We start from the raw sequence: 22927 nt of genomic DNA on the forward strand, positions 1-22927 counted from the left end.
GAAATACCAAATACAAAATGAAGTGTCAGTGTCACATGAGTATGTTCTGAGTAGAAAAACACAGCCTTTAGTGTCAAGATACTCATGGCTTTTCCAGGTGGGCCATGGTGTCTGGGATTACTCGGTCACTCGTCCAGCTCTTTGATTCGAGCATTTAATCTCATCCGTGTCCCTGCCGCTCAGCATATTGTCTGGGCCATTTTGGATTTTTATACTCTCAAAGGAATTCCTTTTCATTGTGTACCTACTATGTGCTAGGCTGTGTTTCATAGCATGAGCACAGTAGATAAAATCTCTGCCTTCCTGAGATTTGCATTCTGATGGGAATAGAATGGAATCAAATGAATGATTTGCATCCCTAATTAATTAATTAGCATGCAGAGAAGAGAGAGAAAGAGTGTGGAGCAGAGAGGTCTCAGAACATGGCAACCAGCACCGTGACAGAGCCAGAGGCCTCAGCTTCCCACTCCCCACACCAACTTACATACCTGCTCCTTCCTCACACACAGTCACTTCAGTGTGGGTACCCGTGCTTACCCAGCCCTCCCCACATGCTCCTGACCTCCACTTCCCATCTGAGTTCCCCTTTGGTGGCCCGAGTGACTCCATCACTGGCTTGGGAACCAGCCACATCAGCTTGGCTTTTGCCTGCCCCAGAATTGGTTGACTCTTTCCCTTTAGGATGTCTCTTCTGCCCCAGCATCTTCTCCAAGGCTGCTGGACACTTCCCACCATGGCATTAGCATCAACCATACTGTGTTGTTCTGTTTCCTCCTGGCCTGTTAGTCAGCTCCTCCTGCACCTCAACCTTCCACAAAGCACTTCCCCAACCTGGAACAGTCTCTCTGTTCTCAGATCCCCACCCACCCCTATCTTGGCCTAGCTACTTCTGCCCCCACAAAAAAAATGTGCCCCCCTTCTCTCTCTCTTTCTCTCTCTCTCTCTCTCTCTCTCTCTCTCTCTCTCTCTCTCTCTCTCATATGTGTGTGTGTGTGTGTGTGTGTGTGTGTGTACACGAGCACGCGCTCACTCGTGTTCACTAACTCTAGCTGGCATCAAAATGAAATTCACAGTGATCCTCCTGCCTCTGCCTCCCAAGTGCTGGGATCACAGGTGCTCTCACTTTTGCTGAAACCGTCCCTTTTATCAGGAGTGAGCCCAGCACCTGACACACAGTAGACGGTTGAGTTTGGATTTGTCCTTGTCTCTGCTGACCCACTGACTTGACCTATGACCTTGGGATATGGCCTCTCCGGACTCTTGCGCGCCTAAAAGGAAATGTTCTTAGCACATAATTGAGGATCACTTGACCCAAGTGTGGTGTCAGCGCGAACACGCCTGCACCCAAAAGTTTCTCTGTAAACTGTCTGAGAGGATGGTCTCAGTGCAAGGGCCTTCCTCAGAATGCTCGGAGGATGGGTTCAGCCCAGATGATGGATTAGACTCTGGGGTTTGTCACTCTCTAAGTGTGAAAAATGATGCCAGATACTTGCATCTTATGGGTAGCTCTGCTTCCTCACCTATAAATGGAGTGAAACGAGATCCCTCTATAGGAGGGCTGTGAAATCCAGCATTGCTCAGCACCCAATAAGTGTCAACTGACACCATGGCTCTTAACAAACATGGATGACCATAGCATAGGCTCCCCCCACCCCACCTCGGGGCTCTTGATAAAGGAAAAGACAAGTTTCCAGAAAGGTTAAGTAACTGTCCAAGGTCAAACAATGAGGAAATGACAGCCTTGTACTTCAAGGCCAGGTCTGCTGCACCCAAATCCCATGTTATTTCTCCATCAAAGAGGCAGCTCAAAATAGGCCTGTGGCATTTCAGCTAATTTCCTCTAAGCCCTTCCCAAGTAACAAACTGTAGTCACACAAAGCTGCTCCCTAGACATCCATTCAGCCGCCACTAAGTACAGGTGCCTGGTGCGTCGGGAACAGCAAAGAGGGCCTGAGCAGAGCCAGCTCTCCCGGGTGGCCTTCCTTGCCTGCAGAAGGGCCCTGTGACATATAACTCACTTGGGAGGGCTGTAAGACAAGAAATGTCCAAAAGCGGACTACAGAGAACATGCTGGGTGTCAAATGGGGTGAAGAAATGAGAGGCAACTCCTTTGCTCCATGCTAGGCTCCTTGTCTTTCTTCTGTCATATGAAGACCTCAAGGTAGCTGCTTAGGCACCATTTACCAAGAGTCTGCCACCACCTGGAATGCCCTTGGGTCCCAAAGTCATAACAGTGAATGAGACTCAGATCTTGATCTCGATGGAGTTCTGAGACAATAAGGGGGGGGGGTCATGGGACCATTAAGTGTGATCGGTGTGGTGACTGAAGTCACAGCAGTGTGGCGAAAAATGAGGAGCAGAGAGTAGCTGGGAAGCTCTAAAAGGAGTGGACAGTGCTTAGGAACCCATTTTCCAGATACTGAAACTGAGTCTTCAGGAAGCCAACTTGGATAGAGTATGGCAATTGTTCAAGTTCCAAGTGAAGCTGTGTCCCCAGGCCTATTCTCTCTGCAGTAGTCTCGGCTGTCTCTATGCTGGCTATGGAGACCGCTTCCCCTCCCCCTCCCCTGTTGTTTTCCCGGTGACAATGTGGCCAGAAGATGAATCAAAAGCTGTGAGTGCTACAGCCGCTGTCAGCAGTTCCGAGGTTAGCAGAGTCTGAGGACAAACAGAGGCTTCTGAGATTCTGGTATGAGTGGGTGCCTTTTGAGCAGAAGGCCCAGGAGTTGACACGAGGTGGGAAGGGGTGAGAACTGTTTTGCTCCTACATGCACGGGAAGGTCAAAGTCAAAGACAGCCAAGGTGAAAGGCATCAGAAGAGAAGGGAAACCTCTTGGACACATATACGACACCCAAGTGTCTCTCCCAACTGCACAAAAGACTGGGGTGATCTCAGAAGCTTTCATACCTGCCCCTCAATCTTCCTTAAGGATAGCAGCCCAATAAAAACACCCACCCATACCACTACTAAACTGTGTCTGAGATGAGCAGACCATCCCTGTTTCTTCTTCACTGCCACAGGAATCCAAGGCCCAAGAACCCTCTCCATGCTGACTGACCAGCTGTAACCTCCACTAAGACTGCAGGGCTCTGGGTTCCCTTCTCTAGATGCCAGGACCCTCTTTCAGAACCAGAAAGACAGCTTTCAATCCTTCCAGTCTGAGGAGGGAGCAGAGATTGGGAGAAAGGAAAGTTTTATGCAGGTAGAGAAACAGGTAGTTTCTACCTGTGACTGGGTAGATGGGAGGAAGAAGTTGGGCTCTGGGATTTACACCCAAGGAACTATTTCTACTTCAGCCATCTTCTGCATGCACCCCTGATCTCTGGGTCACTGGAAAATTATCAAGCAGATCATCTCAAGGCAAAGTGAGGGATGGAATTATTAAATTGTGAAATCAAACCATCTCTCTACACCCTTCAACTGACCAAATGGATTCACTGCTTCCTCTAGCCCCTCCCCTAAAGGAAAGACATACTCTAGAGTCTCATATGGTTTCTTTTTACTTAGTCACAAAACCGATCAGATAAAACATGTCACCCACAGAGTGGGTATCATCTAAGTGCTTTGATTTCCAGGGTCACATTAAGGAAAAGTTGCACACACAGTCTGGAGAGGTGACGCAAGAAGAAACAACCCAGGCTTGAGATTCTGCTGAGCAAGAGAGTGCTCCTGTCTTTCCCTGCTCATAGCAGAGAGGTTTTTTAAAAAATCGATCTGGTTTATGAATGACAAGAGAAACTTAGAAAGATCCACAACTCACCTACTTCTCCCAAAAACATTTTTATCTTTGAGATGAGTGCCGTGGTCCAAACCCCAGTTACCAGCCACCCTTTTCTCATTTTTTCACAAGAATAATCTTTCCAAAATGTCTACTTGTGGAAGCAAGATGTAGAATTTCACAGAAAAACTAGAGTCACAGATAAAGCTATGCACACCCCTGTTAGCCAGAAAGAGAAAAATCAAGAAAAAATGAGGAAGGAGATGCATCTATCCAGCCAGTAAAATAAAACAACCTCCCCTCTCCAAAAAGTAGGGAACCCATGACTGGGGTGAAGGAAAGGAGAAAAGCACATAGAGACTATGTTTGTAATTACCCATCCAGGTTCTCTTCAAGCAGCTGATTGAAGTTTTGTGGGAGTCTGACTGTGATGGGAAGGCTGTATTTGAAGCTCTGGGCACGTAGAGATGGAATGAAAAGGAGGCTGATCTGGAAGAAACACCAAGGGGGGAGGGAAGAGGAGAGAGAGAGAGAGAGAGAGAGAGAGAGAGAGAGAGAGAGAGAGAGAGAGAGAGAGAGATCGCCAGCTACGCCTTTCTCCCAGCTCCAGGAGGCCCCGGCCAGCGCTCATTCCGGAACTGTGGAACAGGAGTCGGGGAGGCCAGGCAGCCCTGCGCTCGGCCCTGGCCTGGCCCGTCCGCGGACAACAGAGGCCCCGTGGTCGGGGCCCCACTCCTGGCGGGCTACAGAGCGCAGGGAGCGCACAGAGTGGGGGGAGAGCTGTCCAGTTCAGCACCACGGCGACGCAGTAGGTGGGCGCTCCTGCTCCGAGAGAGCTGTCCGGTCCAGCACCGCGGCGATGCTGTAGGTGAGAGCGCCCGGTCGCGGGGAGCTGTCCAGTTCAGCACTACGGCGATGCAGTAAGTGGAAGAGCCCGGCCGGGGTGAGCTGTCCGTTTCAGCACCGCGGCGATGCTGTAGCTGGGAGCGCCTGGCCCGGGGCTGCGCGGCGGCGAGCGGGGGAGGCGGGCGGGCCTGCCTGCTGCAAGACGCCGGCTAGCGCGCCCCATCGCTCTCTCGCTCGCTGGCTTCCAAGGAGCTTTGCGGATCGAGGGAGGGAACCCCGCCTCGATTCTCCGGGAGAAACCCCCTCCCTCCCCCACTTCGCCGACACTACCCCCGCCGCCAACAACAATAACCGCGGCTGCTCGTCCTGCCGCCACCGCGCCCGCCAACCCTGCTGCCGCCACTGCCGCCGCTGCCGCCGCCGCCGCCGGGGCACAACCATGGGAGGCGAGACCCCCTCACCGGTGCAGCTGAGCTCGAGGGCTTGCAGAAGACTGGGCAGTCTCCTCTGAAACGGAGGCGTCCCGAGGACCCCCCTCCCTCCCCAAGGAAGAGAACTGGCGAAGCCACAGATTTTCATGGCGCAGGCCGCAGAGCCGCGAACGAAGACCGAAGGTTGCTTCCCAGCTCTTCCAGTCTCTAACTGTCTAGGTCCGGACCATGAGAGATGGTGTTGAGAATTCGGCTGTACCCTGGCGCGCTGTGGAAGCCATCTCCAAATTAGCGATCACATATGGAAACTGGAGACCAGAATTTTAGGAAAAGAGATTAAGGCATCTCACTTGGGGGGGGTGGGGGGTGTCTTTTTATTTATTTTCCCTTTTTTAAAAAAAATTGCTGCAACTGGAACAGTTTTTTGATCTCAAAAGGCAAGCCTCTCTTCCCGTGTGATCTTTATAATTTACACACTTTTCCGTGAGCTTTCTTATCTCCCTTTTTTTATATCTCTCCATATTCTCTATTCACACATATATCCATTATATTAGTAGTGGAATTACCATTCGCACCCTCACACACACGCTCCTGAGAACCAGAAGTCGGTTGGGTGTTTATATAATGAAGAATTATGGGGCTGTTTGATCGAGGTGTTCAAATGCTTTTAACCACCGTTGGTGCTTTCGCTGCCTTCAGCTTGATGACCATCGCTGTGGGAACCGACTATTGGCTGTACTCCAGAGGGGTTTGCAAGACCAAAAGTGTCAGTGAGAATGAAACCAGCAAAAAGAACGAGGAAGTTATGACCCATTCCGGATTATGGAGAACCTGCTGCCTCGAAGGTATTTGATTTCCTACCTCCTCCCCCTTCCCACGCCGCCCCTCCCCTCCATAACGCCCCCCCCCCGCCGCCTCCAAATAAGTCCCCTCCACATTCCACCATTTTCCCACTTCACTCCCTCCGCCGCTGCAGATCAAGGTTGGCTGGGTTAGTTTCCGAGGAAAGAAAATCGATAAGCAAAACCCACACTCTCTACTCTTTGGCTTCCAACCCGTCCTCCCAAACCCCCTCATTGGAATGATCTATGGTACGGTGAAAACAGGAAATTGTCCGTGGAGTCAGATGTGCTCCGGATGCTTTGGAGTCCTTAGGGTTTGCCTTTGGGTCTAGCTTTGCCACCTATGAGGAGGGACAATAATTGCTTCCCTGCGTTCTGCTCAGCCTTTTGCAATGAAGGATTCAGAAAATGTTCTTCATCTCCTCACTCCTCAAAAGTTACAGGCCCAGCACCATCTGCAAGTCTCCCTTTAAAAAAAAAAAAAATCTGTTGTTTCTAAGAATCCTTATTTGGTAGATTCTAATTATTCCAGGAGCTCATGCCAAGTTCAAGAGCATTTTGTAATGTCTACGAGCCCCGCGGATCATTCGAGGTGGCTGGCTGTGTGTATGTGTGTGTGTGTTTTAATGTTTACGAAGTCTAAAATGCATGTGTCTCTCACAAGAAACATGCCCAAGTTCTAATAAACAGCGGTCACTTGCAGGTTAGGCTGAGCGCTGATTTGCTTCCATCAGAGTGACATGTCTGTCATCCAGAAGCAAGAGTCAGCACTGTGCAGGCAGGAGGCGAGGGCATAGAGAGGTTGAGGGGAATGGGAAAGCATGGGGTGGGGGTGTCAGCTGTTGGTCTTGATCTTGCAGAGTCATTGGGGCTGCATGTGTGGTGAGCCAAGGGGCTCCCACGACGTAAAGGCCGGGAGACTAGGACATGAGGAAGGCATGTGCTTTTGGGACACGTTAATAAACACAAGGGGGGGCTCTGCAGGTCATACAAGCTGCATTTAGCTACAGACTTTAATATGAAGGAGTGAATTTGCATAGCTATATTGGTCTGTGCGCAAAAGCCACCTATAGGAAGACAGACACATATGCCCCTGCGTGGAAAGAGGCTTGTATGTATTCATTCCACTCATGTGAACCAAGCCTGGAGGCCCTTTGAGGTGGCGTCGGGAAGTGAGCACTGCAGAACTGTTTGTTAAGCTCAACGTGGGATGGTGCTGCAGGGAGTTGGGGCCAGAAAATGGGGGAGAGGGCAAAACTGACGTGATCCTGGGGGGGGGGGTCTAACCTATTATAAGCCAAACACTAGTCTGGGGAAAGAGCTTACTTACATAGCATGCCCCCTCCCGGTGTTCTTGGTGCAAACGGTTGAGTGATGGCTGAACATGTTTTGAATAGCTAAGTGACTTCATTGAGCGATGGTCTGTTTGACGCATACTGCATTTGATACCCTTTCTCAGTCCAAGCGCTGCCTTTAACATTCTGCAGAGGTGCTCTCTGCTGAACACTCCGTGCTCCTCCCCAGCCAGAGAGTCAATATCAGGAAATTAATAGGGACCGTTTTACACACACGCATTCCGCCTCTCTTAAAAAATGAAAAGCCTTTCATAGCGCCAGTCATTTGCAGTGGAAAGGCGGCTTCCATGTAATTAAACATTTATGGCAAGCTTTGATGCCGAAAGAGAAAGAAAGCAAAGGGAATGAGGGTTGCTTTGGGGACATGATCCTGGCGGCTGTTTGCGTTCTTTGGATTTTGGTTAGAGGGATAAGAGATCTGCAGCCAAGAAAAATCAAAGAAAAACCTGTGTCTTTATTTTAGGGCAAATGTGATCAGATATTGGTGACTTAGTACAAATGTGCTTTTTAAATCGGGTTTTTTGATGGTTTCTTAGTGTTGTGATCTTCTCAGCACCTTGTAATTCACAGTAGACATGCAGACTAGCGATGGCTCTGGGTCACTTGTGCATCAAAAGGCTTAAGTATTTTCATTAGACGCCCATCTGTTCCAAGTCCGCCGCTACCCACCTCCTCTAACTTTCTCTCCGAGCTGTACTCTCTTCCGCGATCAACTACAAAGTGTTAGAATTGTAACACTCACCTCCTAGGGTTGTGTGATGCTCACTGTGGGTTTGGCACTGTCCCCAGCGGCCTCCCTGGGTCTCAACCCAGGCGCTTGCCTCCAGGCTGTGAGGGGAGGGCTGGATTAATGGTCCCTTTTCCACAAGGCTCGGGCTGGAAGAACTAGTGAGTTTCAGGGCCCTATTTGAGCAGACTTTCTATTTCTTACAGCTTCTGTCTTGGGCTTCCCCAAGCCTGGGACCACCTCACCTTGGCCACATTAGGCTGGTGCTGATTTTCAAACTGTGTGCACTCCCTAAAACCGGAGTTTGGGGATTCCTATGAATTGGTGCGCGTGGCTCTTACGGTATTGACAAGTTAGCATCTCTGAGTGTTCAGAACAGAGTCAGCTTCAACAGGGGCTAGGTTACTGGCGTTTCTTCAAGTCAGAGACTGGGGTGAGAAAGTAGACTTTCCAGAAAGATTCCCCCATCCCATCTTGGATTGTGCTCTGTGCCCACACTGAAGACCTGGCTAACAGGTTTCTGGTTTTCTCCCTGAGTCTGCTGGTAACTGCAGCTGAAAACTAGGCCTGACCTCTCCTCTCTTTTGCTCTGAAGCTTTCCTTAGAGTTTTTGTGCGTGGTCTCATGAGATGGCTATTTTTCTTTTACCTCTTCATGAAAAGAATAATCGGGAAATAGTTCCTTGCCTCTGTGGCTGCTTTTGAAATTAATGAGTCTGTGGAGGGATAAGAAAGGAACACAGCCACCTGTTAAGGCCACACTCTGGGTAAGGAGGGAGATAAAGGAAATATTCACCTCTGCAGATAACTGAAAGGTCTCTCTATGGGAGCTCTTGAACTCTCTGGCAGGCGGGTGTCTTCCCTGGGTTCAAGCCTGTGGTGGAGAGGTGGTTGGGTGTGACCTTGGCGTGCACAGAGTTCTGAGAGGAAGTCTTGAATTGTTCAGAAACTGCCTTAGGAGTCCTGGGGTGGGGAGCTGAGCTGGCTCTATCTGAAAACAAACTTACTCAGATATCCGAGGGGGCACAGGAATGTTGCGCTCTGGACCACCGGGGCTTACCGCTTGTAGAACGAGCCTCTGCTGTAACCTCAGAGGAAGCATTAGCTCCAGGGACTAGAGATCTACCCTTGGTGCTCTCCAGCTTCTGCCTTCCTTCCGTCCCCACTTCACTCTCCCCCACCGGACTGCCAGCCCTGCAGAGGAAAAGCCACCCCCACCCACTTTGTCTTTTTGTGTCCCTTACCTCAATATATAAGGAAAAACAAAACTACTGCTCTCTGTCCAGGTTGGTGCCTTCCCCCTGATGAACTTCCCAGCTCCTGTGGCATCAGGGGTGTCTGCATCTGCTTGTGCAAGTTACCTCTGCTGGTCACCCCTGCACCTCCACTGCCTTTGAACAACACCTCCACTGTCCCTGCTTGTCTTTTCTAAGTTCGGAACTGCACGGTCCTCGACTGGCCTTCAAGGTGACAGAATGTTCCAGGCCTCTCAGCATGCGTGCCCTCTCATTTCCACAGAAAAAACAGAGCTTTTGCTCTAAGGGAGGCCACCTGACTTTCTGGACACTCTTGCCTTTAGCTGAGCTTTCTCAGCATGTGTACACCACTCCCTAGAGTTATAATAATATTTCTGAGATAACCCGACATCTTCTAGGCCCTCGAGTCGAGGAACTTTACACATAGTAGGTGCTCAAGAAGTATTTGCCAACATCTTGATTGGGAGGTTCTTAATATGATTGAAATGAATGCAAACATTATTAGAATGGAGAGAGAGGGGGGAGAGAAAGAGGGAAAGAGAGAGGGGGAGGGAGAAAGAGAGCACAAGAGTGATCAGAATAATTTGGTTTTGCTTTTCTTCCTGGAATTCTTTTTTAAAAAGTAATAATGAGTCATGAGTCTATTATAAAATACGAGAAGCCAAAGGACTCCACCACTGGGCTGTGCAGTTCCTAAACTGGCTAAAGTAAGGGCAAATTATCCAAGGGAGGGGGAAGACAATCTGCACAGTTTCCACGGGGGAGGGGAGAGGAGCAGCTGGTTGTCTTCATTTCCGCTGTTACATTTTAGGTGTTACCTGGCCCTCTCCAGGGCAGGGGCCTCAAGCAGACCGTGGGCACTATAATAGACCACCCCCTAGTCTGCTCCTGTAGTACTCCCTTTTCTTTAAAGGCACTCCCATCTAATTCTTCCAAAGACCCTGGAACATCCCATCCCAACCCTCACCGCTCAGGACGTAGGTTTTCATAGCAGCTTGCCAGAGAGCAGGCCCACTGTTCTAGCACCTCTCACCTCTCACCTCTCACCTCTCACCTCTCACCTACTAGCCAAGCCTGACTCTGTTCTTGCACTCCACAGCTACCCCCCCACACACACACACACTTCTGCTTCCAAGGTGAGTGAGAAGAGGGAAGCACACACCAAGGTCACATGGCAGAAAGTGGCCGAGCCAGGACTTGTACTCAGGCCCCCGTAACACCTGGAGCTCCTCTCTCCTATGCTCCATATGTTCTGGAAGCTGGTAGAAAGTCCTGGGCCTGGCATTGTGGCTACTTTCACAGCTCTGCATGTAACAGGTTTTGCTTTGTTTGCATCAGATGGAGACCCATTGAACCAGCATGAGGAGTCAGGAGGGCTGAGCTCTTGACCACTTGAACCTGCTAATGTGCCACCCTGCCCCTCTCAGGAGGACACGACTGTAGTCCACAACTCTTTCTTGGCTAGACTGAGGCTAAGGGATTGTAGTTACCAAGTTCCAACAGAGGACTCTAAGCCTGGCCCACTGGGCACCACTTTCTTTGTGACCCTTCACTTTGGAGGTGTCCTTGGTGTGATCATCTCATGGGTTTAGGACAAGCTTCAGAAAAAAACCCAACTCTACAGAGAAAGCTTGATGTTGGAAGGGGAAACATTTGTCACCCTTTGGAACTAGGTTCACTTTGTGGGTCCACTTCAACCTAATGAGCTGTTGTATTTGGAGCCATTGAGCCCCTCTAAGCCTCAGTTTCCTTTTCTATAAAAGCAGGAAGTATGCTAACCCCCATGGCAAGGGTGGATGGGGGTTACAGCTTAAGCAACTCCGTGGGACAAGGGAAGGAAGAGCGTTCCATCTGGGAGGGCAGCTGTTCACCCCATCCTCAGCCATGTTTGAAATGTCATTCAACAATTCCTATTCCCTCCTAACCCACTTTCCATGATCATTTTATTTATTTGTGTGTTTTCACTAAGTTCTCGCTACTGCGTGGCTCCTTGTATCAATGGTGGTCATGGTGGTGGTGATGGTGATGGTGGTGGTGGTGGTCGGTGGTGGTGGTGGTGATGGTGGTGGTTGTGGTGGTGATGGTGGTGGTGGTGGTGGTGGTGGTCGGTGGTGGTGGTGGTGATGGTGGTGATGGTGGTGGTGATGGTGGTGGTGGTGGTGGTGTCGGTGGTGGTGGTGGTGGTGGTGGTGGTGGTGGTGTCGGTGGTGGTGGTGGTTGTGGTGGTGATGGTGGTGGTGGTGGTGTCGGTGGTGGTGGTGGTGGTGGTGGTGGTTGTGATGGTGGTGGTGATGGTGGTGGTGGTGGTGGTGGTCGGTGGTGGTGGTGGTGGTGATGGTGGTGGTGGTGGTCGGTGGTGGTGGTGGTGGTGATGGTGGTGGTGGTGGTCGGTGGTGGTGGTGGTGTCGGTGATGGTGGTGGTTGTTGTTGTTGTCATCAGCTCCATGGGCACAGAGATGCTTCTTTTCTGCTCACTGCTGTGCCCACCCCCCATGACAGTGACCGTGCAGAAGGAATAGATGACAATCATCACCAGTTACAAGGGGAAGGCAGTGGGGACCTAGTAGACCCTTCATGCCACCCAGGGCTGGGTCTCTGAGTAGGCAGTGAAAGCAAAACATTGATGGTGACACTCCAAAATAAACAATGAGGATAAGGAGTGGGGGAAAGATGGGGGGAGGGACAGAGAAAGACAGAGACACACAGACAGACAGACAGACAAACAGAGGGCTGACAGGAAAGGAGAGTGATAAAGGTGGAGCTTGGGAAAAAACAGGGGCCTGGGGAGAAAGTGCTGAGTGTGGGACCCTCAGGAAAGACTCTCAATTTCCCCTTCTCCACCATCTACAGAGGATGTCAAGAGGCATCTAAGGGAGAGCGGCTGTGTCAGGGAGAGAGAGGAAGTGACTACCCAGGCTGCTAAGAAGTTTTCAGTTCTATCAGAATATCAAGTCATGGTGTGGTGGTTCCCAACAAGGAGCTCAGAACTCGAGAGGCTGAGGCAGGAGGATTGTCACAAGTTTGAGATAAGCCTGGCCTACATAGTGAGTTCCAGGACTATCTCAACCACAATGTGAGATCCTGTCTCTAATATGATGATGATGATGTTTAAAATTTTTTAAATATCAATGACTCTTTTTAATATTAAATAATTATTTTGGTGAAACCCCATATTCAAATGAAGTTCACATTTTAAATGTCCAAGCTAGTGTCCCACATCCACACATGGAGGAATTCCTGCACTGGTTCAAGTTTTGATGTGCCTCTATGAAATCCCAAGTGCAAGGCCAGGGATCTAGGGAACCTTAAGGGAAAATGTGTTATTCAAGGTCACTAATATGAGGGTTCTTAGAGACTAATTCAACAACTCTGGTGTGTGTGTGTGTGTGTGTGTGTGTGTGTGTGTGTGTGTGTGTTAAGCCTGGATTAGTGCCACTAAGGGGTGGTGTACAGGGCTGAGTTTAAGAGACTTGGAACTGTATGATTGGGACCCTCTGGTCCTACATTTAAAAGCTTGGTGTGGGCTGGAGAGATGGCTCCGTTGGTAAAGCGCTTGCCATACAAGTATAAAGACCTGCATTCACATCCCCAGAGCCCATGCCAAGCCGGATGTGGTGTCATGTGTCTGTAATTTCATGGATCCTATAGTGAGGGGCACAGGAGAACCCCCAAAAGCTCCCAGGCCAGTTAGACTTCGTCAGACAACAAGTGATCCTATCTCAAAAGAGGTAGAAGGAAAACAATGCCATTGAGGATGTGCTCTGACTTCCAGACGTACACCACAGCACATGCCAGAGTCACAGTCTTACACTGTCACACACACCGAGCCAGTCAGGGTGGTGAGTGTTTGGGATTCCATTAAAAGGGGTGAAGAAATGGGTGTCTCCTAGGAGTTCACTGGACAGCCAGTCTGGCCACTTTACAAGCTCCAGACCAATGAGAGACTCTGCCTCAAAAAGTTAGTCAGACGGCACCTGAAGAACAGTGCCCATACTGACCCCGGACGTCCACATCCACGGACACACCCATACACATAAGTGCACATAGGGAGGGACAGAGAACCACTGTCATCTCTGTGACATAGGCACTTGGAATCAGAGGAAGAGGGCAACCTCAATCATTAAAAGAATGGTAGGTGGCACGCTGTGACCCCGATGGGCCCCTGTAGCCATTAGCTAGTGGTCAGACCCTGACTCAAAGCAACACAAGGCCAGGGAATGTGATCTGATCCATAAGTTTCCTAGCCAGAAAGATGGGGCAGGGTGCTCTCTCTCAGTGACCGTCATCCACGCCACCCCAGCCAGGTACCGCAGAGCCTCGGTCGGGTAAAGAAGACCCACCTGTGAGCAGATGATGTTGGTGTGAACTATACACACTTGAGAATTCTGGGAGCACAGAGATGGGGTAGTGGGGCTCCTGGGGAAGACTGAAAATACAGGGAGACCCCAGAGGAAATGCTGGTTATCTGGTGTGACTGGAAACCAGGGAGGGACAAAGCTGGAAGGCACGTAGATACAAGTCCGTGGGGACAGAAGTGCCTCACAGAGCAGTTCATGTTGGGCTCGGGAGGGTCCCACTGGCCTCCCTCCTGCTCTGCTCCCTGAAGCATGAGGGTCTAACGGGTAGTAAACTCAACACTACCTTAGAGTTTACCGGGAGATATGAGGCCTGGAGATGGGGAGGCTGCATTAAGGTAGTCATGGTAACACAGTGAAGGGGTGAAGGGAAGAGGTGAAGTACAGCTCGCAGTAGGGACACTTCCACCCAGGTCCCCCTGTCTCACTTCCCGAGAAAATGAAATGGCTTCTGTCCCTTTCCTTTTGCTGTTATCAAGCACCATGACCGAAAGCAACATAAGGAAGAAGCGGGTCACTTTGGGTCACTTTGGGTTCCGGAAGGAGATGGGTGAGACATGAGAGCAGTTCCGGAAGTTGGCTGGTCACATGGTATTTACACACAGGAAGCAGAGAGTGAGCAGGAAGCAAGGCTGGGCCAAAGTCTCACTTTGACTCACATCGACCCCCAGTGATAGTGTACTTCTTCCAGCAAGGTGCCAGCCCTGCAAAGGATCCCCTAATCACCCCAAACAGCCACACCAATGGCGGACCTATGGGTACATTTTTCTTCCAAGCCATCACAGGTGGTAAACATAGACAGGAGCTGCCTTCTCCCCAGAGCCTGGCCCATTCCTAATGGAGGAGAGCCCATCCTTGGTGTATAAAAGTTTTGGCTGCTTTCTTAAGGAGTTCAGCCTAAATGAGAAAACTCACCAGTGGTCAATGTTGGCAATATATACTCATGGGAAATTCTGGGAGCACAGAGAAAATGTGAGGGGCTTCCCTCCTTTCCTGCTAGGTTTTCACAGCAACCTCTCAGTCCGTCTTTCATCTCAAGCTTCAGAAAAGCACATTCTCAAAGAGCACAAGGATAGGATCTCTGTTTCCCTTGCACCCTGGTGTTGGAGGTCCCTTGTGGTGTCTTCTAGCTGCTTCTTTTCTGTATAGCTCAGCGAAGGTGATAAGTCAGAGCCTCTGGTACTGGACACGTTGGCTTGGGGTGGAAATCCAGGCCGTTTACTGCCTAGCAGAGGTATTGGCGTAGCATCCTGCAGCTACCTCCAACGAGCCTCCATTCCTTTGTTCATCCACACTCCACTTGTCCTCCCTGAACCTCCATGCCCTTGGGTAGGCTTCCAGCTGCTAACAAGATGCTCGGGCTTTGGAGCAAGTTTCCAGGAGCAGGTTGCTATGGCCTCATTCCTCTGAGAGCCAACCCTACTGTTGGTGTCCCCCTATGCCTCCAGTACCGAGTGCCAGCTTCTCCTTGGCCTTGCCCCTACCCTGGCAATGCTGGGGGTGGAATGCGGGGGCTGCGGTCACCTCAGACCTTTCTTTAGCCCAGTTCTGCCCCTGTGTGCACTTAATCCATTTTCTCAGCTTAGTCACATCCTCTCTACGGCTTCCCTTCCCAAGTTTGGTCTCATCTTTATCTCAGATAGACAGACTTTATCGTCTGCCACATACCAGTAATACTGAGCATAGTGATGATGATGATGATGATGATGATGATGATGATGATGGTAGCCATTGTGTGCGCATGCGTGTTCTTGCACACACCTCTTCTACTATTACAGAATAACAGTCATTGTGTGGGGGAGGTTTTTTGTTTGTTTGTTTGTTTTGTTTTGTTTTTGTGGCACTGGCCTGAAGCTTAGGCTGAGCTAGCTGGCCAGAGAAGCCCAGGGACCTTCTCTGCATCCTCAGCACTTCCCAAGGATGAGCAAACATGCGGCACAAGCCAGGTCTTTAATATGCGCTCTGAGACCCAAACTCGGGTCCTCATGATTACACAGAAAGCTTTTTACTGGAATCTTCTCCCCACCCCCAACCATTAACATTCCTGGAGCGCCTTTTTTCTGCTAGGAATTGGTGCTGATGTTTCACAGATGTTAGTTCTTATTTAAGCTTCCCAGAGCTGGAGAGACGAAACAGGAGTTCCATCACCCCCATCTTGAAGAACTGAGGAAGGTTCAGGATTTGCTGAGGTCACAGAGTTGCCAGAACTGGGGTTCTAACCTGTGCCCGTCTGACCCCAGCACATCCCTGGGTTCAGAGTTTTCCCTGAATCCCATTCCCCAAGCCTAAGGATAAAACCTTGAGATGTTCAGGACTCTGATGCCTGCACTTCCATGTGTAATGGCATCTTTAGCAACCCGAGGCTTAGCTTAGATTCATGCCCCTTACCCCAGGCAATGCTGGGGAGCTGGTGGAGCCGCTCATCAGAATTTCTCAATGCAAGGCCATCTTCTTGTGGTTGGGGACAGAGGAATAATTCCTGTTCCTTGCCTTCTGTGGTTCCGAGCACTTGCTGCTGTTGCAGAGGACCCAGGTTTGGTTCAAAGTACCCATGCTGGGCAGCTCACACTGCCTTGAACAGCAGCTCCATGGGATCTGGCGCCCTCTTCTGGCCTTCCCTGGCACCTGCACTAACATGCATATCCCCACGCGTGCGTACATTAGTACACATGTTATTTGATTGAAAATAGGAACGAAGAGAAAGACATACCAGATAAACTCAGCGTAAGGAAGGAAGGGTTCATTGTGGCTCATAGTTTGAGGGTACGGTCCATCACGGCAGGGAAGGAGTGGTGGGAGGAATCACAGGCAGCTGCTCGCATTGGGTCTTCAGTCAGAGAAGCAAGTGCTGGTACTAGGCTTTTCCTTCCCATCCTGCCAAGCATGGGATGATGCCATCCACATTTAGGGTGGTCTTCCAGCTTCATCCTAATCTAGATAATTCCTCATGGGTGTGGCCAGAGGCTGGTCTCCCATATGCTCCTACCAAGATGACTGTCAGCACTAATCTTGACACTAAGCCAGCCATACCTTCTGTCTTCTCCGGTCTTTCTAGTTTCTTTTATTCTCCACCTCTAGACTATGGGCTTCTCACCCATTATGAGAGGACTTTCTAAGTTATACTTACGCCCCGGAACAAGGTGTGAGTGAATGAGGGTGTGAAGGAGACCATCAGGGTTTGGACAGTCGTTGGAAGGCTGGATGTAGGAGGGGAGGATGGGAGAAGTGAATGAGAGCTCTGGGGTTAGACAGAGACCCCATCCCAAGGGATATGCTAGGTTAGTCATTGTTTGGGATACACTAAGAGGCGTGAAAAAACAAAGTGCATTTTATCTTGGATTTTTCCATTGGCATCAAAAGCCTGAATCCTGTTCCAGCCAGGCATGGTGTTCCCCTCAGCTCTGGCTTCCAATAGCCTGGGTTCAAATCTCACCTTACCAGCTGTGTAGATAGCTCATTAGGTTAAGCGCTTGCTGTGCGATCATAGGACGAGGGTTCAGATCCACAGCTCCTGTAGGAAAGCCTTGTTTCACTCTAGCACTTGGGTTGGGGGAGGGTGGAAACGGGAAGATCCTGGGGAGCTTGCTGGCCAGTCAGTCTATCCAAAATAGTGAGTCCAGACAGGTTCAAGGAGAGCTCTGTGTGGAAAATGAAGAGTAGAAAGAAAGACACCTGGCGTGAACCTCCAGTCTCCATGTGCCCATGCACACGTGAATGGGCTCAAACACATGCACACACCACATATTTATGCATATCACACATGTGCAGAAAATCAATCAAATCAAATCAATAAAATACTTTAAAGACACACTACTGGATCTGGGAGGATAGCCTGACTTGATCTACTTCGAATTGTCTTAAATGACCATGACTGTATCAGACTTCGTGTTGGGTCACCAAGTCCAGCCAGACCCCAGGAGCTGGAGTGGAGGAAGAGATTGCCTTTGGTTCCCTGCTCTTGGCCTGATTTCCATCCTGTGTTGTTTTCTAGCACATTCTGCATTGATTCGCATAGCACACGTTGCTACTGTCCTAATCAGGTCCTCTTCTGTCGCTCAGGGCAGTTGCCCCTAAGATAGGAGGGACACCACGCCCATGTAGTCTGTAAGACAGTATTCCTAGGAGGTCTGTAAAGGTCTGTGATGGCAGATTTGTCTCGTCTCTGAAGGAGATCGGAGCCTAGAAGAAGTCATGGGAAGGTACCAAGGTCACTCATGAGCTCTGCACACACAGGACCAGAGAAGAGAGCAGTTCTCTGTGAGGGAAAGACCCAAAGCAGAGGAAAAAATCAAACCACCCATGGCTGATGTCAGAAGGGTGAGGCCATGGAGACAGCAGAGCAAGGTCTGGGGAGGCACCTCTCTTACGCCAGCATTCCCACCATCCCCAGGGATCTGGCTGCCATGCTGATGCTGACCCCAGGTCCAGGTGGATGCTGACATGCTGTGTTTCCAGTCTACAGGTGCTTCTCGTCTGTGCGACCACACTTGGAATTAGGGCTCAGAGCTTTGCCAACTCTGAAAGGGGCACTAGAGGCGGGGGGGGGGGCAGTGCTTTCCCTGGGAGACAGCTGGTGACTGGGTGCCACCACACAGGTCATCCTCCATGAGTGGCCCAGTGATCTATGACTTAGGTGTTCCTACAGGAAGCAGGCTGGTCCCTTTCTGCTGCAGCTACAACAGAAGACTGTAAGCATGCAGTCTTCAAACCGCACGTGCATTCTCCTACGGTTCCACGGGCCAGGAGTCTGGCTTCTGAGCTAAGGCTAAGTGTCCAGCAGAACTGGGTTCCTTATGAGGCTCTTGCGTGTCTGCTGTTTCCAGAAGCAGCCACAGTCCTTTCCCTATGTTCTCCCTTCATCCCCAGAGCCAGACCTGGGGCAGTCTTTCTTGGGATGCTTACATTACTCCTCTGTTCTTAGAGACCCGTGTGACTATGTGGGGCCACCCAGACATCCCAGCAGGAGGCCAGATGACTAGAGGACTTGATTCCATCACAGCCCTGTCCCACTGCGCCGTGTGACATCATAAACAGGAGCACAGGTTGCAGAACAGGGGTGTGGACGTTTTGGAAAGTTGTCATCTTGCCTCTTGGAGGGAATGAATACTTAAAGAATCCTAAGATCAGCCGGAGTGCACGCCTTTGATCCCAGCACTTGAAAGTTAGAGGCAGGTGGATCTCTGATCCACAGAGCAAGTTCCAGGTCAGTCAGGGCTACACAGAGAAACCCTGTCTTGAAAACACAATAAACAAACAAACAAACAGATAGATCTAATGCCACTGCCCCAGACCAGTTCCCTGTAAGGAATTTTAGAGTTTTTAACCAAAAGGATTCCATTGTACATTCTACATAACAGAAAAAAAAAATTGAAACTAACAAGGGATCAAATGAGATGACAGGTTTCTTCTTGTCCAAGCTCATGAATCTTGAGCAAAAAGTACAGCCCCAGTCTAGAGGCCCGCACGTTTAACAACACAGACTGTCCCTGGATCTCCATTCTACCACCGTAACTGTATGACTTTTCGTCTCAAGAGCCCAGGATGGCTGCCAGAGCCCTAGCCACACGGCCTTTGTGTTTCACACAGCAAGGTGTGAAATGGCAGAAAATGACAGGGGCAAAGGACTCCTCAGTCCATTTCCTAGAAAGTATGACACAGTTCCACATCAGTCTCAAAGGCCCTAAAACTCTTTTTTTTTCCCCATGATCATACCTACGATTCGAGGAATGGTAACTGATCCTCTGTTCCAGGCTGCCGTGGGGCCAGTAAAACACAAGAGAGGCCCTGTGGTTCCTGGGCAAGAAGAAAGGGAAGAATCTAGCAGTGTCTCCAGAGTACCCTATGTGTCCCTTTCTCCTGCAAGGCCTTGAGGCCAAGAGATGGAAAGGACTCTGCAGGACCAGAGAGCCAGTGACAAGCAGTGACCATAGACATGCAGCTGAAAACAGCAGCTAATGGCACCTGTGAGATGGAAAGGCACTTGGCTGTTTCTTCATACCCTGATTGTTTCTCTGGTCCACGTACCATGCTGGATCTCCCCCACTTCCGGAGGCTCCGCCGCTTGCCCTTCTGGGTCCCCTGGCTGCCACTCTGTCTTGTATCTATCTCTCCTGTTCTCCCTGGTGAACTCCAAGTTCGTGCAGTGTCCCATGAAGCCACCACTTCCAAAGAGGCGTCTGCCTACATCAGAGGAACGGAGTGGGGTTGGCCAGAGAGGAGCCTCAGAAGTTTGTAGCAATGCATGGCTTCCTCCTTCCTGCTCTGTATGTTAGCAGGGCCTCCCTTTGGAGATGGGGCTTTGAGGCAGGCTTCACCTTTGGAGAAGACTTCCATTATCAGGGGATTCTGTAGCAGCCATGGTTGACAGACCTTAGTGGACCCAGAAGTGGGTGGCACCTGCCCTCTCCAGCCAGATGAGGGGCACCCTCGGGTGTTCTCTGCCCACAAGCCCAGGCACATTCAAATATCCATATATTTTCTTGTGCTTCTATTTTTAATTGGTTGCTATTCCAGCCAGGAGGTAAAACTGGGGACAGTGTCATATTGGTTTTGCCTCTGACTGGTCAGTGAGTGAGAGGCGGGCCAATGAGGCAGGTGAAGTAGAAGAAAGACAGTACCTGGTACATGCCAGCCTCCCCCCCAAAAAATAATTACAATGTAAGAAAGGGGATCTGGGCAGGAAAAGGGATAGAGACTTCTGTCTGGCTTCCCAGTGAAGCCACAGAGGCTGAAAGCAGGCAGCTGGTTGTGCTGCAGCCTGGGCCCTGGAAGAGCAGAGTCCCTCCCAGCCATGCCTTCATAGAATGATACTTGCTTCAAATGATTTCTCTCCAGCTCAGGAACACTATGCCCTGGCGCCAGGCTCATAGACAGAGGCAGAGCAGGTGAGATGGCTTATGTGAGCAAAAGGCATAGACACAGAATCCAGCTCTTGCCCTCTATCTGTCACATGAGAATAGGAACCAGGGGTGAGACCCAGGCTGGTGGGAGGGGAAACGCCATATGACAGGTTGCTGGGGAGGTGGGAAGGGTCCAGAGGATCAGCATAAGCCCTCCTAAGAGTAGGGGCATCCCCACTGGGAACAGGTGGAATAACAGAACTCATGATGGTTGGGGACAGAAGAAAATATGATTCAAGAAAGGGTTTGCCTCTCCCTGGCGGGGAGAGACCTCCGCCCCTCTAGACAGTCTGTTCTGGGACAGCTCTTTGAAACACCACTGTTAGCGGAATAGCAGGAAAGATCCACAAAGCTGATGGCCCTAGGGGCCCCCAGCTGAAATGATACCTGGAGCCTTGAACAACAGGGCCATACGCCACAGCATCTTGTAGATTTCCCCCTCAGCCCTAAGAACTCCCCGCCCTAGATTTTTCCACACCCTGACAATCCAATGGATCTATCCCTGGGAAGAGGTGGTTCTGGGCATTAGGTGGACCTGGCTGCGGATCGTAACTGGCTCTAAGGCCTCAGGCTAGCCTCTCTGAGCCACACGTTCATCTGCTAGCAAAAGCAAAGATGACACTCAACCATCGGCCTGAAATAAGGCTCACACTCAAAAGTCCGAGGCTTCCACAGCAGCTGGTGGGTGCTTCTCTCAAGCGTGGGCTCTAGGGTATCCATCATTTAGAGACTGTGCGTTATCCAGACACTTGTCTGTAAGTGATCCTCATGCTACAGCGTCATCCTGAGCAGTGTCTACAGAAGCCCAGATTTAACACACTCATTATACTTTTAACAACTGTTTAAAATAGCCAGCTTAGGGCTAGAGAGATAGCTCAGCCGGTAAAGGGCTCGCCTGGCAAACTCGAAGACCTCAATCTGAGTCCCAGAACTGATGTAAAACTCCAGATATGGTGGCATTTCCTTGTCATTTCTGTGTGGGGAAGGCAGAGATGGGAGCGTCCTTGGGGCTCACAAACCAGATGTGTTAGCATACCTGGAAAGCTCCTGACCAATGACAGACCCTGTTTCCAAATGCAAGATGAATACTGCCTAAGGAAGCACGAGTGCACAGGCAGACACACACACATACACACACACACACACACACACACACACACACACTCACACACACTCATACATTCTCTCTCTCACACACACACATACACACATACTCACACACACACTCATACATTCTCTCTCTCTCTCACACACACACACACTCATACATTCTCTCTCTCTCACACACACACACACTCACACACACACTCATACATTCTCTCTCTCTCTCACACACACACACTCATACATTCTCTCTCTCTCTCTCTCTCACACACACACACACACACTCATACATTCTCTCTCTCTCTCTCTCTCTCTCTCTCTCTCTCACACACACACACACACACACACACACACACTCATACATTCTCTCTCTCTCTCTCTCTCTCTCTCTCACACACACACACACACACACACACACACACACACACGAGGTAGGGAGAAAGAGAGAGTGTGAGCTTTGCCCATAGACCACCACTGTGCTTGAAAGAAGTGGATAGGTGTTCCTCCATTACCCCAGCTTTCTGCTTCAAGTCAGCCAAGGAACAGGGAAGAGAAAGCAGAAAGATTAAACATCAACTTATGGAAGTCTCTGGATCTTCCGTCGTCTTTCAGGGGAATCCGGAGCATGCAGTTCTAGAAATTGGGTCTGTTCTCCCATTAAGACCGTGGTATAGACAGTCTAGGGCTGGACTTCTGCGTGTCTGCTGAGGATTCTCTATAATTCTCTGTGGGTCTTCAGAAGAGGCTGTTCCCTGAGGCCCTACTAGAGTTAAAGAGATTAACTCCTCCCTCTACGTCTGTGGTGAAGGGATTACTCTCCCTGCCTCGGTCTACCAAACGTAAAAATTAGCTGCCTACTATGAAGTATAGGCATGCTTCTGTATTCATATAGAAATGTATCCAGAAGTTCTTAAGAAAACAAAGGAGGGGGTAGGAAGAAGAGGAAGGGGGGAGGAAGAAGAAAAGGGAGAGGAAGATGAGGAAAGGAAGATAATGAAGAGGGGAAGGGGGAACACAGTACTGACAAATATTCAACATGCATTCCCTGGTGTGCTTAAACCATGTCTAGATGACTCACGTTGCCGAGCACAACTCAAATGCTGTGTAAAAAGTCATTCTGGGATGTAACGTAGGAGGTAAGGATGAGGGGAATGTCCGAAAGAGCTCATTGTAGAGGCAGGTTTTTATACCATATTTGATCTGTGGTTAGTTGAATCTGTGGGTGTACGATCCACAGAGTCAGACAACAGACCGTCCTTGCTCCTAGAGGTGCAGGTGTCTCAGGAGACAGTTCCTGGTCGGGGAGGAAGAAGGGAAAGTTGTGTCTCAGAGGTGACAGCCTCGTTTAACATATAGTGACAGAGAATTCTGGGAAAACAGGGCTTGGAATAACA

General features: G+C 50.1%; 1 protein-coding gene across 1 annotated transcript in view; it reads left to right on the forward strand.

Moving 5' to 3' along the window:
• Positions 1-5630: 5630 nt before the first annotated feature.
• Positions 5631-22927, forward strand: part of CACNG2 (calcium voltage-gated channel auxiliary subunit gamma 2) — a gene marked incomplete at both ends in the record, with an annotated part of 119460 nt that continues 102163 nt past the window's right edge. The window contains one exon of the mRNA XM_080939715.1: positions 5631-5841. Within this exon, the coding sequence (XP_080795841.1) occupies positions 5631-5841 (211 nt within the window). The remainder of the gene's footprint in view (positions 5842-22927) is intronic.

The sequence above is a fragment of the Micromys minutus genome, assembly GCF_963924665.1.
Source record: "Micromys minutus genome assembly, chromosome: 27".
Taxonomy (NCBI): Eukaryota; Metazoa; Chordata; class Mammalia; order Rodentia; family Muridae; genus Micromys; species Micromys minutus.